Below are 19,548 nucleotides of genomic sequence, written 5' to 3' on the forward strand. Positions count from 1 at the left end.
CAGAGCATTAGTGGCATTTGATAAGACGAATGGTTCGTTCTTATTCCTCCTGAAAACTGTGCCAACATCAGCGCGATCTACTGTGCCCACGTTTTTATGGCTTCATCCCATTTGTTTGACTTAATAATGTCCCAACTTGGACTATTCAACTCAACCACTGGAAGGGAGTGCAGTTCTGGAACTTTTTCCACCAAAAATTAGCATTCAAACTGGAATTTCCGTAATTAATCAGCCGGCTGAAACTCCCAGCACCTAATTTCAACAGTTATTTTTATTGAAAAGAGGAGATTATTTGCTGCTTTTGTCGAGTTATGCGTCATTCGAAACTCATTTAGAGGAGGAAGTAAAAGATGGTTTACATTCGGCATTGTTGTGTTGAGAATAATAACGCTCAACTATCAGAAATCTTGGTGAGCCGTTTTTCGCTCGTAATTAACGCCAAGTCCGGATATTACCTAATACACGATTGACCGGTGCGTCCTAAATTTTGTCAATTTTTAATGAGCAATTTAGACCTTCTTTAGATTCAGTCAAGTGTGCAAACAGTGATTAAGCGGGCGTGTTAATATTACCCTTAAAAGGCATCAATCATACCCCGAGCAATGGAGATCACTGACAAATCAATTTCCTAAGTCAATTACCAAAATGGATTGGAAGAGAAATTAGAGCAGTGAAATCGTTAGTATCGTTCAAATTCTGACAGAATCCCAGGGATTATCCTGGCGCATCCACCATTTTTAACCCTTTAAGGAGGAGCACAGGACGTGCAGGATAATTTTATGCATTTAGAACTGAGGGCGCAGGGGTGCGATTCTTGACTTCAAAAGAGACAATTATTATCGTATGCAAATTTTCGCGAGTGAAGAAGTACAATAATCAAATTCAAAATTTTCGTTCTTTACTTATAACTTTATATTAAATACAGTAATTATCAACTTTGTTCAGCACTCCTTGGACTGTTTTCATTCAGTTCATGGCTGTTTTCTTCCGTTTCATCATCAGAAGAACTATTGGAAACTTTTTGTATTCGTTTAGGTAAAATAACATCCAATGCTTCTTTGAACGTTTTTCCTTCACTGACCCTCAGCAAAATTTCAAACACTAAAGTAAAAAATTGTAATAATTTTGATAGAATTTCGCTCCTCCATTACCTTGGTTTATTGTCAGAACTTTTCTATGGTTTAACCAAAAATATTCGCTTATTGGTAACTGCCCATGATCAATTCCTTGCTCGAGTGCTTTCTTGTAACAAACCCCCTAAAAAAACAAATTAAATTTCGTTGAGTCAAATTAGTAAGTTACTTTGTGAAAGTTATGATCCACTAAGCCCCCTATAATATAAACTTTATCCTCCTCTAATTTAGTGATAACATTATCACTTTCACTACTTAAATAGACAAGTTTTTCCTTAGAAAACACATCCAAATAGTCATCAGAGCAAAAATTAATATCCCAATTTTCATAGCCGTGGTGTTTCGCCATTTCAGTTTTACTGCGCCCATTAAAACTAGTAAGATAAAGCTGCATCGGTGCTTCTGCTCTTCTATTTTCAGTATAAACCCTAAGTATTTGTTTTATCGTCTTTGCCATATCCTTAAACGGACGCCATGATTTTCTCCTTAAATCCACACTTTACATACCTTATCAATCATCAACTCATCAAAGCTCAAATCAATACAAACTCCGATTTTACACGGACTGTCTTTCATTTTCATCTTTTTCAACTGTTTACGACTGGGGCCCAAATCGACGTTGTTTAATTTAGCTTGGATTCTCTTAGCTTTCGTACGGAGACGCTCCTTTGCACGCTTTTCCTTCTTGACTTCTTGCCATTTAAGACACTTTTTGTACTTCTTCATTTGCCGTTTGGTCAGCTTGGAGATCTCAACCCCGTTGAACAACTCTGTCGTGTTAGGGGGCTCCGGAGTGGGACTAACGAGCTGCTTCTCTGGACTTGGGAGAGAATCATCTTCGCCGAGGGGGCGTTTCGGGGCTGATTCTTCAGTGGTGCTCATTTTTTGTGACAGATAACCTCAAAACAACATGTGTCACTGCTGTCACTGTCACTGTCAGTCAAAGGTGTTAAGTTAGCCGATCTGTTGTGCACCTAACTTCACACAAGAGAAACATAACCTCTTACTGTCTTTATTAAGTAGTTGCGAATGTAAAAGGCAGTTTTAGTGGGTGTCTCAACATGTTGAATCGATACAGCGTGTCCCAACTAAGGGGATACCCTATAAAATATTTAAAATCGCACTTGGTAAGTCGCAACTAACGTTTGAGGTTAGGTTTTTAATTTTTTGTTTTCATAATTTTAGGAGATTGGGCGCTATGCTTCTACCACAAGGTAATTACCCGTTCACTGAATACGTTTCTTGTAATTGGACAAAATTTTGACCATGGCCCCATTTTAGCCGAGACTCTGGGGCGGTCTTTGTGGAGAAATGCGAAGAAGATCCGGTCATTGTTGTGTCAGAGAAAAACGACATTGATATCATAGGAGCACCCGATTCTATCTCTAACCTGCGGCCCATTGTTAGAAAGAAGTTTCCTGATGAGACAAGTTTGCAGCGCCAGTTGAGAGAAATGCAGAATGCCACACAACTGTGGAACCAGGAATTCTGGGCCAGTCACAATACTAAATTTGTGAAGGTATAAACGGCCGGAGAGAGATTTGTGATGCATTTTTTTCCTTCCAGGAAAGACAGGCTTATATGAGGAAAAAAACATCACCAGAAAAACGCGAGTTGTCTGCTGAGGAGATGAGCGAGTTCTACAAGGAGTTTCTCGACAAAAATTGGACCGTGCATGTGAGGTACAACTTTGAGTGGTACAAGAAAAATTTCGCCTTATTACTTCTTGCAATGAGAGTCTGTTTGACTAAATTAACAAGATAACTCTGAGTTATCACGTGTACATTTGTAAATAGATCAATACTGATAGTTTCTAGATCTAGATGCCTTCTGTCAAAGTTGCATCATGCGCCATTATCCAAAGATTCTCCTATTTCTTTTGTGTGTCCTCCAAACCAAAACGGACATCATTAATCTCAAAGTTCGCTCAAAAGTCGATCTGATAACTCCTTTTGCCTTGGTAAAAAATACAATCACTTTCGCCAACAAAGGTCCTGAAGTCATCCGAACTTACCAGTATGCCACCAACGACAGCAATCTCTTCAAAATTTCTTTTTACAACGCTACAGGAACACCGCTCAAATTTCAAAAACTCCAAGTCTTTGAAGTTGATCTAGACACGGAGCTGAAACCGAATGAAACATTCCGTTTAATCTGCAAACAGACATTCGCTCAGAAAATCGTCCCTGCTGTTCAATCCCGGAAGATGGAAGAGCTCCAACTCATGAAATTCGAAAACAACTTGAAGTTCTTCTCAGAGTACCCCACTGTGTTCTGTAAGATTGAGTACGTACTAAAAAACGACTCTCTGGTAGAAGTGACGAAGATCCCGACACGTGAAAGTACCAACAAACTCGTGTTCATCTTTTATGACACACCGAAACGGGAATCAAGTCAAGTGACGCTGGTTTTTGTTAACAACGCCGCTTTCTTTGTAATCCGGAGTTTAGTTCGTACCATTGATATTAACCACTTCGGGAAGATCCTCATCAGCGACGAGGTTGTTCTTCAGAATAACGGTCCACGCTTCGTTGGTCCATTCAACCCTTTAGACAAACCAATCGCTTTGAGACGTTCTTTCTACACTCATCTACCAGCATCGGCTGAGAACATCGAAGTCTCAGACACTCTAGGCATCAACTTTAAACACCAAGTCTACAATTTATCGAACTTCAAAACTTTGAACTTCAAGACGAGATATCCGCTACTTGGGGGCTGGAAAACTTCGTACACTGTGAAGTACGACGTTCCGATCTATGAGTATTTGTTCATTGGCAATGAGTCGTTCTTTCTGCGAATACGAGCGATTGATTATGTCGTTGATGCGGCTCTTCTTGAGAATGCTGTAGTAAAAGTTGTGTTACCGGAAGGTGCGAAGTTAGTCAGAGTTGCCAAACCGGAGATCCTGAATTGGGGGAGAAATGAATTGAGTTGCCCTAGGAGCTTATGCGTTTTTGGACGACCGACGATTGTGCTCATTGGAAAGGAGTTGTTCGACGACTACGTAACACTGCTGGGGGTGGAATACTCGCTGGAGGCGTGGAAGCTTGTCAGGGCCCCTGCTGTGATTATTGCGTATTTAGAAGTGGTTTTTGTCCTTCTTATCTGCAGCAGGAAGTTTTTGTTTTAGTGGAATCATTAATTTCGAATAAAAAATAAAAAATCTCTGACGTACGTTTGCATTGAAAAAGCAACCCGAAACCTAATTTTAACACTAATGTCAAATTCCCGTCAATTCCGAGTCAACCAAATTTTGCGTTTTATGTAAAAACCTGAAACATGGAGAAACCTAAACCTGTAGCCTGTAAGCAATCCCACTTTCCTTGTAAATGTAGCGCCACTCGTACAATTCCCAAAGGTATGCAATAAATTGTAATTAAGCTTCTAAACAATAAACAACAGATAAATTATATCCACCGAAAGAAGTAACGCAGAAGAGACCTTCGAGTGCCAACAGTATGAAGTCATCTTCGAGTAGAAAAAAAAGTACCTCTGAAAAAGTGTCTTCGTCTGACACGAAGCTTCCAACGTCGACCCCGAAAAACAAAACAAAAAAGAGTTTTAATTCGCAGAAGAAAGATCCGGAATACTGTCAACAATTAAAAGAGGAGCTAAATGCGATCAAAGAACAACTCACGTTTTTATCCGATCGAAAAAAAGAAGCCTTGGACGTAACAAACGAACTGGAATTGCGGTACAAGAACTTGAGGTGTCAATGTGAGAACCAAAAGAAAGTAATTGAGAGTTTAACGAAACAATCTGAGACACGCGAAGAAAGCGTCATGACGTCAAGAACATGTTTAGACGAATACGGCGAAAAATTGAACTGTTTATACCAAGAATTTGTAGAAACTTCGAAAGTCATGGAAGACAGCAGAAACAAAATTTGTCGGTGCATCAAAGAGAAGAGCACCGAGTATGAAGACATGGAAACTTCCAAGAACGAACTGTGCAAAACTATCGAAGAGAACAACGAAAAGTACCGAAATCTTTTGAGTACTTATCAACAGAGTAAAGAAAATGAGAAGAAGTACGCCGAGCAGAACGCTAAATTAATACTCACTCTTGAGGGTTTGGAGGAGCAGTTGCATTCCACAAGAACGCAGCTGGAGGTGGCGCGGAAGGTAGTTTTTTCCTGAGCAAAAACATGTTTTCTCATTATCTGTACGTAGGAAGTTGTAAACACGAGTGAGAGGTTCCAAGTTGAGTTTGATACACAAAAAAAACAGTGCTGTTGCGAACTACAAAATCGGGAAAACGAAATCACTCAATTAAAATCGGTAATACAACAATTACAAACACGTTTATGCCAGGATAAATGCAGGATCAACAACGATGCTCTTCAAGTCAAATACAATCAACTCGAGCATAAGTATAAACATGCGTTCCAAAAATTGAATTTCTACCAGCAGAATAGTAAGAAAAGGTAATTGTGAAAGTACCCAAGATGTGTTCGTTACATCTAATTTAGTTAAGTAGGAGCGAAGAGTTGGAAGAATTGAAGAAACACGAAGAAGAGTTGATAAAGGAGTTGGTGAAGTTGCAGGCTTTCTGTAACACTTTGGCGAATCTTTCAAAAGAACGCCCTGTCTGTATAAGTGAGAAAGATGCCATTATAAAGTGTCAAAAAGCCCAAATGGCCTGCAAGGTCTGTATTAAAATTCTATTGGAAAATTAGGAAGTTTGCTAATAACATTTGATCAGGAGAAACAAATCGAGATCCTCCGCAAAGACGAAGATCGCTTAAAACGAAAACTGATCGAACTTCAAGAAGAAGTAGTCGCCATGAAGCTCGCGCTCGAATCCAAGCAAGACGACGATGTCCCTGTACTTTTGCCTGAAGAAGTCGAAGATCTTCTGTAAGTTGTCCGCGTTTATTTCGGTTTTTCTCCCATTTTTTGGGCTTTTTAGAACGACTCTTTACGAAGAAATCGATGCAACTTTACAAAAAGATGAGGAAATTCGAATGCAGAACAAAGAAATTTGCTGCTTGAGATGTACTCTTCAGTCGAAAGAGCGTGAATTGCGTTGCGTTCGTAACGAGTTGGAAATGTTGAAAAATCGATTTGCTACGACCTTACAAGGAAAACAAGCAGTGGTTGATCATTTTACGGCAAGTATTTTATAATTCTTGAGATTGCGTGTCGGTGCTAAGGTTAAAGGTATTTTTTTTATGAGTTATCGCAAAGAAATCTGCGTCTGTTGATGCAATTATGGGGAATGATTAGGCGTCCAATTTTACGTTTTTTTTAATTGTGAATTTCTGTTGACTATTGTTCTGTTTTTTGTCTTGTTTTTGAAATAGTTAGGTGCACTAAAGCCCTTTTTTGGGGTTCAAAGAAATGGTCAAGTGCCCTCTCAAACACGAGACCATGATATTGATCTCATTTTTTGTTTCCCAGGCGAGACGTTGGATTCAATACGAAAGTTCAGAAGAGGAGTCCTGTAACGACTGTCCATGTAATAATTTTTGAACTGAATTTTTATGTTGTTTAATAATTTAATACTTAATGTTTCTATCATAAGTTTCCAGACTTTGAAGTGTAATTAGAGCTAATGATCGCTTGTATTTTAATTATTATTTATCGTAGTTTTAATGTATTAGTTGTTTCTTGTAATGGAAATGGAAGTACAAACACGGCACGAAATATTCGTGCTTCGTCTAGATAGACGCATTAGCATATGGTGAATCAGAGATTTCACGGCCTTTTTTTTGGAAGATGCTGGGTTTATGGAAGACCTTGAGACTACGCAAATTTTTGTCTTCACACATAAACAGTTAGATCATTTCGCCGCTGTTTTCTTCGAAGTGATGTCAACAATGATAAAACCAGAAAAGTAGAAAAATTCCTTGATGTAAGAAAATAATACTTTGTAAAGCCGGTAATTACAAACTCGCCAGTTTTTCAAGGATGCACATATTGAATTACACTGTAATTTCCGTATCTAATGAATAGATTTTGGTAGTAATTTATTGAGCTACCAAAGCTTCAAGTCGAAATTAGGCATTTATCAAATGACTTTTCTTCTATTTTAATGAAAGGATGCGTTACCTTGTAGTCTGCTCATTACTGGTCAATGCTTTTGCTTGTTTACCACAAGAAAAGATGATGTTCAGACCGTTTAAAACAGGTAACATACCATTCATGTGTCACGCCGATTCCGATTACTATTTATAAACAGCTTTGTTAATTTTTCCTTCATTCGATTGCTCAGTGAAGAAGCATCATCATGTGGTTAAAAAACGCGCTTTTTTCGTGCTTCCTCTTCGCCGCCTTCACAAGTGTTCACAATGCAGCCATGCAAGCTATCGGAGTACAAAACGCTCTCTATGAAGTTCCCGGACTGGGAAACCGCCCTTTGTACATAAAGATGTACCCAGCTGTTGAAAACGTCCAAAGTGATTTGTATGAAGTTTATGCAGAACCGTATAATTTCGTAAGAGGATTTCAAGTGGTTTTTATTAGGTTTTATTTCGGGTTTATGTAGGATCTTCGAGCGGCAAGTGCTGTGGCTGTGATTCAAGGAGAAGGTGAAGGCGCCGCCAAAGGAGAAATTGTCTTCTATCAGAGGCATCCACCAACTGGAGCTATTTTAGTCAAAGGGAATCTGACGGATTTACCGCCGGGAAAGCACGGGTTGCATATTCATCAGTCCGGAGATTTACGGCAAGGATGTGAGAAACTAGGAGCTCACTTTAATCCTTATCTGGTAATATTTTTTTACTTTCAATGTTAAATCCGGTGAAATTTAGTTTATTCTAAGCACCTATAAAAATACCGGAATTGTACAATTTTATTACGTCTAATTTAAGCTCCAACACGGAGGACCTAGTGACCCAATTCGTCACGTCGGTGATTTAGGCAACATTGAAGTCGAAGAAGACGGTTCTGTTGAATTCAACATTGTTGATCCTTTGTTGTCATTGTTTGGAGGTCCTAGAGGAATCGTTGGTCGGGCTATTGTCGTTTCTACTAATCCGGACGATCTTGGAAGAGGTGGAACCGCTGAAAGCTTGGTCAATGGAGATTCAGGCAAAGCGCTAGCTTGTGGAGTTATCGCTTATATTAAATAAGCGCCTGAAATCTCGCTGTAAATATTTCAATGATGAAAGTTGTATAGTGTATTATAATAGATTTAAGACAGTTTAAAGGAGTAGATAGTCATTTTTATAAGCTCAATTATGTTTTTGTTATAATAAAGAGAATTTGTTATAAGGAACATTTATGTAGGTTCCAATGTTTCTTCATGATTGATTGAAAGTGTAGCTACGTCACCCCTTATTTTACTATTTTTAGCTCCGGCTGTGCACACATTGAGCACTTATCCGCCTTAAAACTTAGGCTTTTTTCTTCTCCAAAAGATGTTAATGGTAATAAATCCACGTAATTTGTACTTTTAATTTTTATTACATATTGTAGGTCTGCAACAAAATTACGCAATTCCGACAACACCGCACGCAAGTCTAGCGCCTGCATGTCCTGTTGTTTTCGAGTCATCGAATCCTCCGAGTCCCAAATCGTCTTCACCGTAGTGGATGACCAACGCACGTCCAACAATAGAATTATCTCCGTCCAAAGCGATCACATTGTCGACGAAATCAATTTCTGCCACTTGTGTATCATCGGCGACAATGTTACCAAGATCCCCAACATGTCGGTTGGTGTCACTAGGAGCCCCATGGTCTTTCTACAAACGACAATAAGAAAAATAAAAATCTGGTCGCTTCTTACTTTTCCTGGATTAAAATGCCCCGCGGCCGCCGCACAGTTGTCGCCTAGATCTCCCAAGGCGTGGATATGAAACCCGTGTTTCCCTGCAGGAAGACCGCTGATGGTCCCTTGGATTTTAACACCATCCGTGGATTGGGTAAATGTGACTTTTCCGTCGAGAGTGTCGGAGTTCAAGTAAACAACAGCTTGTTCGACCTGGAAGAAAACGAAGAAGTTTTGTAATGCACAGGTGGAGGAGTTTATTTACCGCAGCAAAGGCGGAGGTAAGAAGGGACGCGCAGATGAGGAACTTCAACATGGTGAAAGATAGAATGTCGACTGATGTTTGCGGAGCAGTGTTTGATGACAAAATGGAAGTACCTTAGATAACTGCGCATTATCTCGAGTGCCCTAAATTCTTAGTCCACAAATTTGAGTCAGGTGCTGATGTTGTCTCATCTTTGTTTAGTTCTCTTGAGCTGTACGTGAGCGATAAGAAGTGCTAGACGGTTAACTAAAAGTGGTAAACAAAAAATTGAGGACTGATTTTATCGTACGACAACAATATGAAGAAACAGAGCAGCAAAGAGAGAAAAGAGAAACACTAATTTATGAAAAATCGTACTGGCAAATTAATAATTTTTTTAATCGTTGAGCAAGAATATTAAAAATGAATTAATTAAGAAAAGATTGGTATTTAAATATTGTCACTGTATTGGGTTTTAGTTTTATGACGAAAGTGTTACGGTGAGAGGCTGGGAAAATATCGAAATAAAAAGAAAATTGAGCTATTCGATCAATTTATCTAAATAGGTATGTCTGACATTTCAAACTGTCTATTAAGATAAGATCTTAATTTAATTATTAATAGTTTATAAACCTTTCAATCTGTTATCTTCAAATCATTGGTTTAAAGACCGATTTATTATAAGTGCTATATTAAATTATAGACTACAATAACAGAGCGCTTCAATAAAAATCTCAAATTCCACCTTTGAAATTAAAATACACTTCGTTAAACTTTACCTACATTTTTATCAATTTTATCGTAAACACCACCATAGTATGATATCATAAAAGAGTTTATGTTACCTTGCACATAAACTTTAGTGTGTTGCCGACTTACATTCCCACTCATAATAATCAAGAAACGACGCGCGAAAAGACGGGAATACCTAAGCAATTATCTAGTCGTTTGTTGTATTATTAGTGTGACTTGAGGCGTATTTAAATCAATAACAAAGGTAAGTTATTTCAGTTTAAAACAACTTGGAAGCAGGTTAGATTAAGTAGAATAATATTTGCATAATTAATGGTTTTCTTCACTTACATAAGATGTAGAAATCAATTACATTAACCTTGAACTCGATAATTAAGAATATCACCTGTTTATTCTGTTTTTTTTTGAATTGTTAGTTTAGTTTGTGATAAAAATAGGGTTTTGTTTATTCCATTTATTCGAGTAGTTTTTATGATAACGTGGGTACGAAATGAAAATAGCAGTTTTGTTACCAAGTGTCTTGTCTTGTATAATAAATGTTCTGCGTTGTTTAAAGAATTTTAACTAAAATTGGTTTTTAGGACTTTGACTAGACGTTTTTCTCATAATTTTTGACAGATGCCTTATTCTTAAGGTTTAACTTTTCCCTGCAGCGCGTTTAAAAGGCGAAATTTTAGAACTTTTGTGAAAATTGTTATCAGCAGCATTGTATAAATTGGATTGCTAATTGTTTGATGTCACAGATCTGCAATTTAAATTTGTCCACAAAAATCCGCCGCAGGAAAACGAAATTTGCTTCTGTAAATGAAGCCAAGCAAGTGTGTTTCCTACCAGTTGTCAAAGACATTGGATTCTTTTGCCATTAGGGCGTTTCTCTTTTAAAAAAGAACAATTTTCATGTTTTTTTACACGCATTTTTTAATATTTGAAATTGGCTTCGTAAGTTTACAAATTCATAGAGACTTCCAAAAAAATCCAACAAACTCGTATCAAAAAATTCCAAGCGAGTGGTTTTACTTTCGTTCGCGCAGCACTTTTCAAGTCACGAAGAGGAATAAGCAAACAATTATTTCCATGTAAGACTTATTAATTTGCAACACGAAAAGATTAGTCATGGTAGGATAGATACGAATATAAATAGCTTCGGGAATTTTCATACCACAAATGATCCATAATTATTATTATCGTTGGAGAATGTGTTCAACATTTTTAGCGTTTCTTTTCAAAAATAGCAATCATGTAGGTATGCATACTTCGAGGTTCTGATTTCATTTGCATATTTGATGTATTTCTTACATTACATGGGTATGAATAAATATGAATATTCTAAGAGGTGATTATTGTAGATTACTTTGTGTTAAACAAATTACCGAGATCGTTTTGGCTATTTAAGAATTTAAAAGTCCAAACAATGCAATGGTATACTTGTCCAACTGGAATACCTTGCAAAATTTATATTTCTCAAACTCGGCCGCATTGACAATGACCTAGAATTCCTCCTCAACAAGCATCCACAACATCTGCTTCACCTATTACTATCACTTTCAGTTCCCCCATCTTACATAAACAAAAAACCGCATGTAAACAAATTATTTCGTTGAAACACTAATAAAATGATTGCATCGTCCCCCATTGTCCCAAGCAGAGTTGTTGAAAAAAACCGGTTGCCATATTAAGATATTGCGAAGTTACATCAACATCAGGTACTTATCGCCCCACACTGCTCTCTAAACGCCAGTTCACTTTCTATCGCGATCTTGGTAACACTATTTTTTCCAGCACCATGTTGAAGTTTCTTGTCTGTGCGTCTCTCCTCGCCTACGTCTCTGCTGGAGTAAGTTTTGTCCATTCTCTTGTGTTGTAAAACTAGTTAGAGTTTCTCAGGTTGAAAAAGGCGTCGTCGTCTTGAAAACCGACACCATCGACGGAAGAGTCACGTTCACTCAAACCACCGATGGTATTAAAATCCAAGGGACCATCAACGGCCTTCCTGCAGGAAAACACGGCTTCCATATCCACGCCTTGGGAGATTTGGGCGATAATTGCGGAGCTGCCTCAGGACATTTTAACCCTCTGAAGGTAGCACGCGACGAGTTTCTTTCTTTTTATCCATTATCTTTTGTAGAAAGACCATGGGGCTCCTGGCGACACCAACCGTCATGTTGGAGATCTTGGTAACATTGTCGCTGACGACAAAAAAGTAGCACAGATTGATTTCGTCGATAAAGTCATTGCTTTGAATGGAGATAATTGCATTATTGGACGTGCGTTGGTCATCCACTCTGGTGAAGACGATTTGGGACTGGGAGGGTACAATGACTCAAAAACGACAGGACATGCTGGAACTAGACTTGCTTGCGGAGTCGTCGGAATTGCGTAATAACCGCTTTGTGTGTTAAACGTACTGTAATTTCTAAAAAATTGTTAATTATATTTAACATTCCCCGAATCCTTTGTGTCTTTCGTTGTGTGACAGTGTTGCCAATACCACCTGCATTAAACAAAATGTTAATTTAGTTGTGAGTCCTTTAGTGTCGTCGTTGGTCTGTAATAATTCCCAACTAATCTTGACAAATTTTCTTTTTATTTGCAGAAGTGGCTCTTCGCAACTTATTGCAACAGGAAGTGCATTGTTGATTTTAATAACACTTTTGATTCGCAGCTCATGACTTAAACGCTGTCACTTTATTACTTAACAGTGAAATAAAACTTGTTGGGTTTTGTTTTTCTTTGATTCGTTGATGTACCATTAAATTAGCGCCCTTAAAAAGACTTGTCACACCGCCAAAAATAGCCCATCAAGACATAGTTAATGGTAGGTATACAATGCTGGTTAATTAATTTTTAAAAGAAACCACGAAAATAAACCTTGACCTTTGTCATAGCGACATCCACCGTGCGTTAGCATTTCAAAGAATGTTATTTCTTAGAAGTCGTTTGTTTACAAAATCAATAATTCAGCTACTTCGCGTTGGAAAGTGGACATAAAGAGAACAAAGACATGGAATTGGAGTAAAATTATATTATTTGCTTTCCCTTATATTGATCATCCTCACTCACTAGGTGGTAGATGTTCTACATTTAGAATTCGCATGTGGGTAAAGGGAGTATAAATAGAAAAAGTAAAAAATCTTCCAAGAAGCTTTTTTCGATTAAAATTTTAATTACAAGACAATGAAGTTCGATGTATTTATGAGATTCTTCGGATAATCGATAGGGGTTAACATACCCTTGCATCTAGTTTGCGACCTTTACGCTAATGGTCTGTTTTGCTTAACACGCAACTTTAACTCTTTGGACTAAAACGAAGATGAACCTTTGACTGCAGATTTTGGTTCGAAACCAACAGACTTTTTTTTGTGAAATCTCGGAAAATCTCGCACCATGACGGGTTATAATTTACAACCCCCATAGTCTAATGGAATGCAGAATTCGAAGAACGAAATTACTACAAAAAACCTCCAAGATAACATCTAAGCTCTCCGCGAAAAAGGTCAGTTCAAACCGTTGCCATAACGCGCACCACTCAAAACAAAAACCGCCCAATGAAGCGTGTTCAATTTAACTTCTAAAACTTGCTGAAGTACAGTATTAACTTGAAAATCGTCGAAAAACCTCGTGCCGAGATGCAGTCCTGCGAACTTAGCGTCATCAAGTACATTTTGTTTACGTTTAATTTGGTGTTTGCAGTGAGTTGGTGCGACTGTTAAAGAGCTTTTTACGTCTTTTTGTAGATTTCAGGTGTTGGTCTTATTGTAGCTGGTGCTTTAGTGTTGTCCGATGTCGGGGAGTTTGATCATTTTATGGAAGGAAGGATTCTGGCTCCTCCTGTGGTTCTCATAGTTGCCGGTTGTGTCGTCTTCCTTGTTGCTTCCTTGGGATGTTACGGAGCTATCCGAGAGTCGTACTACATGCTGATGGCTGTAAGAAACGTTTTTTTCTTAATTTCCAAGAAGCTAAAACAATTTTTAGTTTGCGCTTTGTCTTCTGATTATCCTCATTGTGGAGTTGGCTGTTGGGATTGCCGCCGCCGTGTACAAAAACGACTTCCAGATGAGTATGAAGGACTTGATGAAGAGCTCGATGGAACGATTTGAAAACAGCAAATCGGACAGAGTTGCGTGGAACAACATTCAATCTAAGGTGAGCAATAATGGTGGAGGCGCTCATTATTTAACTTTTGTCTTTCAGTTGAAATGTTGTGGTGTGGAAGGTCCGACTGATTGGCCCGAGAAAACTCGTCCGGTTTCCTGTTGCCACGCCACGCGTGAAGGAGGTCCAGAGCCTGAAGCGATTCATTGTCAGAGCGCTGTTCCAACAGACGGCATTTTATACGTGGATGGATGCTTCTACCAGTTGCAAGAACGAGCGGAGTCGGCATCGAAAATCTTGATTGGAGTGGGCATCGGCATCGCTTTTGTCGAAGTATATCATACAAGTTTTTATCTTTTTATTAAAACTTTTTTTTTAGGTCATTGGTATTATCCTGGCTTGTTGGCTGGCTTCTGCTATTAAAAATAAAGAGTAGACCAAGACGCAATCTCTTCCAAAATATGAAAATGCCACAAATTTAGAAGCAGAGTTTATAGCATCAACTTAATATATCTTAGAGAACTTTTTAATTGTATTTTTTTGAAACTTAATTTTAAATTACCTGTGCAAAGCAGTTCGAGTTAATGGGATTTTACGACGGACCAAAACCGCTTCTGATGGTATAAATTGATTTCACTTTGACGGAGTAATCAATAATTCTACAGAAAATTCTGTTTACTCTTAACGAAACTACAATTCCATTTTTCCACTCACTGAGTTTCCATTAATAACTCACATGACAGGAATTTGAGCAGCGCGACAGACGTAATAAATTATTCCAAGAATATCCATCTTGATCTAAGTAGAATTAAATTATTGTAATCGAACTGTACCAGAAACCTGTAGCTAGTGGTATATAATTTTGTTATTATGTAGTTTGAATAAAAAATTAGGATATTATAAATAGTTAGTGTCTCCAAAATCATGATACTCTATGTGACAAAAGCTCTAAATATTATTCTCACGTATTTGTATTAAACTTTATAAATAAAGAAGCAAAGTTCAGTGAAAGAAAGTCTTCTGATCCATGGAATCGTTTTCCAAAATTTTCATTCAACCGAACATAAAATGCAAGCTCATTCACTTTCATCGCTAATAAAACTCGTTCATTGAATTTTTTAAAGGTCAAAAACACTATTTTGAAACACAATACTAGCAACCACAGATCGATTGATTTTGTATGAATTGAAGCAATGAAAGGGTGAATTGTACGAATATTTTCATTACAGGTGCAGCAAAATTCGAACCCACGAAACTGACGTGGTTTTGAAACCTAAATTTAGCTTGTTTTTGTTGTTAAAACATTTCGCCCTGAAGTGTGGATAAACAATACAAAAAACAAATCCCCAGTGCACTGTTAACGACTCGTCGTAATTACAAATATCAATTAAAAAAATTAATAAACGTGACATAATCAGTTATGATCGTAATTTTGGGGAGGAAAACAACTCTAGTGGTAATAAATTACCCCTTTAATTTTTTGACCTATTTTCTCGTGCTTCAGCGAATAAATTTATCTTTTTCTCGACAAACGAGTTTCTTGTGTTACTTTCCACTTTTTGGTTGAAATTAACCCCAATCAATAACACCACCAGTGATTATCTGCTTTCCTTTTTGTGTCGTGAACGTTGGTTATAAATATAAACCCGGAAAAATAGCTTGTCGAAGGTTAATGCACTCCTGATAACAATTTTACACAAAATGTAAATATTTCCTGAAGGAAAATTACATTACTTTGAGCGTGTACAAAGATTTGAAGGAAATAAAGCTTTACTGATAAATTTTAATCAACAAAATTATTTATTCATTGTCCTGCACAACTGCTTTATTCGTTGCGACAGTTTATTGATTTTCGTAATTATTAGGAGACACGAAAAATTTCAATAAGGGATGATAAAACATTTTTTAATCTGTATTAGTTTGTTGAACAAATTAGAACAGTCTATTCGTGTCAGCGACAACATTTTTTTTAAATTCGGTTTTTATCTTAGGACTTTGCCATTCCTATAAAGTCTGATCAAAATGACATAAATTTTCTTATTTATAAAATGATAGTGTTGTCACAAAGTATTAATAAAAATCTTGAGTTTTATTAGACCCAATAAGCGTTTGTTTTGATGTTCTACATAACTCTTTGTTTGAATTGTGCTTTTACTTTAATTTAAGGGCTGCTATAGAAACTATATGTTGTGACCGCCAATAGAAAATTCCTAAAGCACGATATTGTTGTTTTGCTCGCGCCAGACGCAGGATTAATAATCGTGTCTTTCGCTCTTGCTATCGAAATGGAAACGTGCGAAATGAGTTTAATTAAATACATTCTCTTCATTTTCAATTTGATTTTTGCTGTAAGTTGATTGTTAGAAAAGAGTTGAAATGAACTTCCGTTTGTGTTACAGATTTCCGGCATCGGCATCATAGTGGCAGGTGCTGTGGTCCTCTCAGACATCGGCGATTTCAAGCATTTTCTGGAAAACGACTTATTAATCCCTCCAATCATCTTACTCGTCGTTGGGGCCATTATCTTCATCGTCGCATTTTTGGGGTGTTTTGGGGCGATTCGCGAGTCCTACAATCTACTCATTGCGGTAAGCACAACTCGTTTTTTTAATTAACGTATTGAGTGAACTTTTAGTTTGCCGTTTGGCTTGTAATTATCTTTTTGATTGAACTCGCTGTGGGAATTGCGGCCGCTGTTTACAAGAACGATTTCGACGACTCTTTGAAAACTGCTTTGAAGAAATCCAGTCAGGAGTACTCAACCAAGGAGATGGAAAAGATGTCTTGGGACACCGCTCAGGCGAAGGTGATTCTCTTGGAGATTTTGGTGTTTGTATTTTCATTCTTTTGCAGCTCAAATGTTGCGGCGTGGAAGGTCCAGACGACTGGCAAGGACAACAGCTGCCCTTCTCCTGCTGCCACGGTCAGGAAGACTTGAACAGTCCGTTAAGCGATTACTGCATCAGCAACGCAAAGGGCAAATATCTGTACAACGACGGATGTTACAGTCAATTGAAAATGAAAATCAACGACAACACGTCGGTTCTTATCGGTGTCGGAATTGGAATTGCCTTTATTGAAGTAAGTAGCTCCTGGGTCTGATTATAAAATTTTGGGTTTTTTTAGATTGCAGGGATTTGCTTGGCGTGTTGGTTGGCCCACACAATAAAAAAAGAAAGTGGCGAAAAATGAGAAACAATTATTGACATCTACGATCAGCGGAAAAAGATTTTTGTGTATTGAGAGAAATTGAAGCACCGAGTTGTGGTTTACTAGTTTGATGCACTACACAAGTCTTTCTTTGTGCTTAGATGTCACGAATTATTTCGAGAAACCAACGAAAAATCTATTTGTTGTAAATCTAGATGCATGCGCTTATTGATAATTGATAAAACTAAATTGTGCGTTGAGAGTTGGTGGTGTGAAACTTTTTTCAATTAATTTTCATGCAAGCTTCATCATTTTAAATACTCGAATAAAAATGTAGATTTTATAATAAAAATACAAAGTTGGTGTTTATGTTATGTTTCCGATGTGACCACACTGCCATAAATCAATTTTTGATTGAATCAATTAACATTTAGAATGGCTCTGCAACCAACAATACATCCCTGTACAATTTTTTAAATGGTGGTATCTTTACCATGGTGCCAAAATTTATTACAGGAATCTGTAAATTTAAAGAAAACTGTAATTTAAATGTTTAATTTTCTAAATTGTCGCTATAACAAAGTGGCGCTGAATTCGATCAACAAGTTTTGTTTGTTTGTGTTGAAATGTTTGTTTCTTTCTAAATCTCAAATTAGTTATCTTTGAAGTCACTTTAGTTGTTAAAGGAAGCGGTAATTGTTCTTTTCATGTGGTGCTTAAGTTTGGTGAGTTTAATTTGCGCTGTATTTTATACCAAATAGAATCTTAGGTTATGTTCAAGTCGGATTTGTTTCTTGAGTAACTGGGGGGTCTTTTGATGTCTTTGAAACTATTTTATAATTCTGGTGGTGGAAGACATGTTTTGCTCGCTTCTCTGAGTGTCTGATGCTAAGGAAGCTTTTGGTGTTGATCACAAAACAGCTAACTTTGTTGTTCCTTGCAGTGCATGGTGGACTCTTCCCTGGACATCTTCATAGTGTTCGTACGCCAATGCATGTGATCAATAATGGAACCAAAGCAAAGCTGCAAAATGATTTGCCACTGCAAGAAATGAAGAAAATTCGTCTGTGGTTTCTGGACATCGTCACTTAACATGTTTTGGATTGGAAATTTGTCTATTTGTTAATTAGGTAATTTGTGCACCAAATTTTAAGCATTTTGTTAATTCTAAAATGTCGACTTCTAATTTTAGTGTGGAAAACATTGGAAGGAATTGGAGCTGCTGTTGACTTCTACATCAGCTTCTTTGAGATGGACTTAAAGAGTGCAACATTGCCAAGGATAGTTTGATGGAAAGACATGGAGAACAATATGCTGGACGTTGTTACGTGAGGCGAAGAGAAGCTGACCCTTTGGTAATTATTTATTTGTAAATTAGTCGCTTAAATGCAAACTCCAACATCTGCATCAGCATTAAACATTCATGAAGTATGAAGGTCTTTGTATAGAACGAATTAGTTAATAACAATTATGGTGTTTATGTTGCTATATCAAATTTCGGTCTGGTGCAGATGTCGGATTTTGCACTTATAATGACAAATTCTACCACAGTCCTGAAGATATTCCTTATTGTGCTTAATAATTCCCATATTGTGGTAACTAGCTTTTGATACATTCTTTGATAAGAAACTTATTAAATTTGTGAGTGTTACTCAGTGTACGTACAGTGGTGGCCAAAATAAAGTGGTATAGCTCTTGAACGACATTGTAATCAACATTGTAACTACTAATAATAGGTACTTAATCACTAGGAGTAAATGTGCCTACAATGTTAAGATGTTTTGTAGACTTGCGGGTGCTTTTAAGAATAAAAAAAATTAGGAAAAACTACTGTACAACTGATTGGTTAAGCCAAGAATAATTATATATCATTGGCTACTTTGAAAACTTGTTTTACACAGCTCAATTTCTAAAACTTTGATCCAAGACTTTATTTGGCCACCCCTGCATACTTGTTTTTATAGCCCTACATAATTATATTGTTTCAGGAAAGAATTGCGGAAATGGACAGTCATCTGAAGGGAAAGGATCAAATCCGGGAAGGCCGTTTCCATGAACCATTGTTGCAGAACAACTGAAGACCTTCTGCTGCAAAGTACCAACAACGCTTGAAACGAACCTAACACTTGAAGCAAGCTTACTTTATATTGTGAACTTTTACTATTTCAAATTGTATCAAAATTCTGCCTGTCAAGAGTGGTAGGCAATAATACACTGGATTTTCTGAATAAAAAATTAGTTCCAATTAAATCCAATTTTTTTTCATATTACCAGTTTTTTTTTTAAATTCACTCTCCGTTGTTCAAAGTTACAGAAGCTTAATTTTTTTAAGATCAAACTAAATCGTCAAAAGTAAAAAAAAAGTGATATGAAACTTGGCTAAACGACTCCGATAAGCGCCACCTGGCGGAATAATGCCGAAGTTCGTACTTCACTTTTTCCACCAAAGGGATAAACTTCT

The 19,548-nt window shown here is 37.3% G+C and overlaps 9 protein-coding genes and 1 long non-coding RNA gene across 12 annotated transcripts; 8 read left to right on the plus strand and 2 right to left on the minus strand.

Annotated features, from left to right (window-relative positions):
* Positions 1–876: 876 nt before the first annotated feature.
* Positions 877–2,027, minus strand: LOC148169104 (tRNA methyltransferase 10 homolog A). The gene is made up of 4 exons (XM_088046540.1): positions 1,641–2,027; positions 1,303–1,593; positions 1,152–1,257; positions 877–1,101 (listed from the first exon to the last, which is right to left on the minus strand). The coding sequence occupies exons 1-4, from the start codon at positions 2,013–2,015 to the stop codon at positions 932–934; spliced, it is 942 nt and encodes a 313-aa protein (XP_087902666.1). The 5' UTR covers positions 2,016–2,027; the 3' UTR covers positions 877–931.
* A 61-nt stretch (positions 2,028–2,088) lies between these two features.
* Coa8 (Cytochrome c oxidase assembly factor 8) lies at positions 2,089–2,953 on the plus strand. The gene is made up of 4 exons (XM_088046542.1): positions 2,089–2,260; positions 2,319–2,347; positions 2,415–2,652; positions 2,700–2,953. The coding sequence occupies exons 1-4, from the start codon at positions 2,195–2,197 to the stop codon at positions 2,895–2,897; spliced, it is 531 nt and encodes a 176-aa protein (XP_087902668.1). The 5' UTR covers positions 2,089–2,194; the 3' UTR covers positions 2,898–2,953.
* LOC148169106 (dolichyl-diphosphooligosaccharide--protein glycosyltransferase subunit 1-like) lies at positions 2,939–4,301 on the plus strand. Its single transcript, XM_088046539.1, has one exon. The coding sequence runs from the start codon at positions 2,980–2,982 to the stop codon at positions 4,261–4,263; it is 1,284 nt and encodes a 427-aa protein (XP_087902665.1). The 5' UTR covers positions 2,939–2,979; the 3' UTR covers positions 4,264–4,301.
* A 111-nt stretch (positions 4,302–4,412) lies between these two features.
* On the plus strand, positions 4,413–7,092 carry LOC148169107 (uncharacterized). The gene is made up of 6 exons (XM_088046284.1): positions 4,413–4,491; positions 4,530–5,257; positions 5,306–5,559; positions 5,613–5,781; positions 5,838–5,992; positions 6,045–7,092. The coding sequence occupies exons 1-6, from the start codon at positions 4,413–4,415 to the stop codon at positions 6,259–6,261; spliced, it is 1,602 nt and encodes a 533-aa protein (XP_087902410.1). The 3' UTR covers positions 6,262–7,092.
* Positions 7,093–7,233: 141 nt separating this feature from the next.
* LOC148169108 (superoxide dismutase [Cu-Zn]-like) lies at positions 7,234–8,354 on the plus strand. The gene is made up of 3 exons (XM_088046541.1): positions 7,234–7,571; positions 7,623–7,844; positions 7,948–8,354. The coding sequence occupies exons 1-3, from the start codon at positions 7,365–7,367 to the stop codon at positions 8,206–8,208; spliced, it is 690 nt and encodes a 229-aa protein (XP_087902667.1). The 5' UTR covers positions 7,234–7,364; the 3' UTR covers positions 8,209–8,354.
* A 168-nt stretch (positions 8,355–8,522) lies between these two features.
* LOC148169109 (superoxide dismutase [Cu-Zn]-like) lies at positions 8,523–9,244 on the minus strand. Its single transcript, XM_088046546.1, has 3 exons — positions 9,114–9,244; positions 8,867–9,061; positions 8,523–8,822 (listed from the first exon to the last, which is right to left on the minus strand). The coding sequence occupies exons 1-3, from the start codon at positions 9,162–9,164 to the stop codon at positions 8,568–8,570; spliced, it is 501 nt and encodes a 166-aa protein (XP_087902672.1). The 5' UTR covers positions 9,165–9,244; the 3' UTR covers positions 8,523–8,567.
* Positions 9,245–10,008: 764 nt separating this feature from the next.
* LOC148169110 (superoxide dismutase [Cu-Zn]-like) lies at positions 10,009–12,294 on the plus strand. 2 transcript variants are annotated; one of them, XM_088046544.1, is made up of 4 exons: positions 10,009–10,089; positions 11,625–11,679; positions 11,730–11,924; positions 11,971–12,294. In XM_088046544.1, exons 2-4 carry the CDS (start codon positions 11,629–11,631, stop codon positions 12,223–12,225), a joined length of 501 nt encoding a protein of 166 aa, XP_087902670.1. In that variant the 5' UTR covers positions 10,009–10,089; positions 11,625–11,628; the 3' UTR covers positions 12,226–12,294. The 2 variants fall into 2 exon arrangements, with proteins under 2 accessions (XP_087902670.1, XP_087902671.1); XM_088046545.1 differs by lacking the exon at positions 10,009–10,089 and adding an exon at positions 11,503–11,548.
* Positions 12,295–13,203: 909 nt separating this feature from the next.
* On the plus strand, positions 13,204–14,840 carry LOC148169111 (leukocyte surface antigen CD53-like). The gene is made up of 5 exons (XM_088045300.1): positions 13,204–13,534; positions 13,580–13,768; positions 13,818–13,988; positions 14,037–14,270; positions 14,317–14,840. The coding sequence occupies exons 1-5, from the start codon at positions 13,472–13,474 to the stop codon at positions 14,371–14,373; spliced, it is 714 nt and encodes a 237-aa protein (XP_087901426.1). The 5' UTR covers positions 13,204–13,471; the 3' UTR covers positions 14,374–14,840.
* A 1,294-nt stretch (positions 14,841–16,134) lies between these two features.
* On the plus strand, positions 16,135–18,183 carry LOC148169112 (23 kDa integral membrane protein-like). Of its 2 annotated transcripts, none has more exons than XM_088045174.1 (5): positions 16,135–16,285; positions 16,337–16,525; positions 16,573–16,743; positions 16,791–17,018; positions 18,031–18,183. In XM_088045174.1, the coding sequence occupies exons 1-5, from the start codon at positions 16,223–16,225 to the stop codon at positions 18,085–18,087; spliced, it is 708 nt and encodes a 235-aa protein (XP_087901300.1). In that variant the 5' UTR covers positions 16,135–16,222; the 3' UTR covers positions 18,088–18,183. The 2 variants fall into 2 exon arrangements, with proteins under 2 accessions (XP_087901300.1, XP_087901299.1); XM_088045173.1 differs by lacking the exon at positions 18,031–18,183 and adding an exon at positions 17,064–17,405.
* A 98-nt stretch (positions 18,184–18,281) lies between these two features.
* Positions 18,282–19,337, plus strand: LOC148169113 (uncharacterized). Its single transcript, XR_015770717.1, has 2 exons — positions 18,282–18,442; positions 19,076–19,337. It is a non-coding gene; the product is annotated as an uncharacterized LOC148169113 (long non-coding RNA).
* The last annotated feature ends 211 nt before the right edge of the window (positions 19,338–19,548 follow it).

This window comes from Gnatocerus cornutus, chromosome 9 (assembly GCF_029298725.1).
Source record: "Gnatocerus cornutus isolate USDA-ARS CGAHR chromosome 9, icGnaCorn1.1, whole genome shotgun sequence".
NCBI lineage: Eukaryota > Metazoa > Arthropoda > Insecta > Coleoptera > Tenebrionidae > Gnatocerus > Gnatocerus cornutus.

Bases quoted from the DNA above. Each gene is read 5' to 3' on its own strand.
- LOC148169112 (XM_088045173.1), top strand. From the start codon at position 16,223: ATGGAAACGTGCGAAATGAGTTTAATTAAATACATTCTCTTCATTTTC. The intron at 16,286-16,336 runs GTAAGTTGATTG...TTTGTGTTACAG, and splicing joins TTTTCAATTTGATTTTTGCT to ATTTCCGGCATCGGCATCAT. The intron at 16,744-16,790 runs GTGATTCTCTTG...ATTCTTTTGCAG, and splicing joins GGGACACCGCTCAGGCGAAG to CTCAAATGTTGCGGCGTGGA.
- LOC148169104 (XM_088046540.1), bottom strand. From the start codon at position 2,015: ATGAGCACCACTGAAGAATCAGCCCCGAAACGCCCCCTCGGCGAAGAT. The intron at 1,258-1,302 runs GTAACTTACTAA...TTGTTTTTTTAG, and splicing joins TGGATCATAACTTTCACAAA to GGGGTTTGTTACAAGAAAGC. The intron at 1,102-1,151 runs GTAATGGAGGAG...TTTTTACTTTAG, and splicing joins AGTTCTGACAATAAACCAAG to TGTTTGAAATTTTGCTGAGG.
- LOC148169108 (XM_088046541.1), top strand. From the start codon at position 7,365: ATGTGGTTAAAAAACGCGCTTTTTTCGTGCTTCCTCTTCGCCGCCTTC. The intron at 7,572-7,622 runs GTAAGAGGATTT...GGGTTTATGTAG, and splicing joins ATGCAGAACCGTATAATTTC to GATCTTCGAGCGGCAAGTGC. The intron at 7,845-7,947 runs GTAATATTTTTT...GTCTAATTTAAG, and splicing joins CTCACTTTAATCCTTATCTG to CTCCAACACGGAGGACCTAG.
- LOC148169110 (XM_088046544.1), top strand. From the start codon at position 11,629: ATGTTGAAGTTTCTTGTCTGTGCGTCTCTCCTCGCCTACGTCTCTGCT. The intron at 11,680-11,729 runs GTAAGTTTTGTC...AGAGTTTCTCAG, and splicing joins TCGCCTACGTCTCTGCTGGA to GTTGAAAAAGGCGTCGTCGT. The intron at 11,925-11,970 runs GTAGCACGCGAC...TATCTTTTGTAG, and splicing joins GACATTTTAACCCTCTGAAG to AAAGACCATGGGGCTCCTGG.
- LOC148169107 (XM_088046284.1), top strand. From the start codon at position 4,413: ATGGAGAAACCTAAACCTGTAGCCTGTAAGCAATCCCACTTTCCTTGT. The intron at 4,492-4,529 runs GTATGCAATAAA...CTAAACAATAAA, and splicing joins CACTCGTACAATTCCCAAAG to CAACAGATAAATTATATCCA. The intron at 5,258-5,305 runs GTAGTTTTTTCC...ATCTGTACGTAG, and splicing joins AGCTGGAGGTGGCGCGGAAG to GAAGTTGTAAACACGAGTGA.
- Coa8 (XM_088046542.1), top strand. From the start codon at position 2,195: ATGTTGAATCGATACAGCGTGTCCCAACTAAGGGGATACCCTATAAAA. The intron at 2,348-2,414 runs GTAATTACCCGT...GCCCCATTTTAG, and splicing joins CGCTATGCTTCTACCACAAG to CCGAGACTCTGGGGCGGTCT. The intron at 2,653-2,699 runs GTATAAACGGCC...TTTTCCTTCCAG, and splicing joins ACAATACTAAATTTGTGAAG to GAAAGACAGGCTTATATGAG.
- LOC148169111 (XM_088045300.1), top strand. From the start codon at position 13,472: ATGCAGTCCTGCGAACTTAGCGTCATCAAGTACATTTTGTTTACGTTT. The intron at 13,769-13,817 runs GTAAGAAACGTT...AACAATTTTTAG, and splicing joins CGTACTACATGCTGATGGCT to TTTGCGCTTTGTCTTCTGAT. The intron at 14,271-14,316 runs GTATATCATACA...CTTTTTTTTTAG, and splicing joins TCGGCATCGCTTTTGTCGAA to GTCATTGGTATTATCCTGGC.
- LOC148169106 (XM_088046539.1), top strand. From the start codon at position 2,980: ATGCGCCATTATCCAAAGATTCTCCTATTTCTTTTGTGTGTCCTCCAA.
- LOC148169109 (XM_088046546.1), bottom strand. From the start codon at position 9,164: ATGTTGAAGTTCCTCATCTGCGCGTCCCTTCTTACCTCCGCCTTTGCT. The intron at 9,062-9,113 runs GTAAATAAACTC...GTTTTCTTCCAG, and splicing joins TTACCTCCGCCTTTGCTGCG to GTCGAACAAGCTGTTGTTTA. The intron at 8,823-8,866 runs GTAAGAAGCGAC...TGTCGTTTGTAG, and splicing joins GGCATTTTAATCCAGGAAAA to AAAGACCATGGGGCTCCTAG.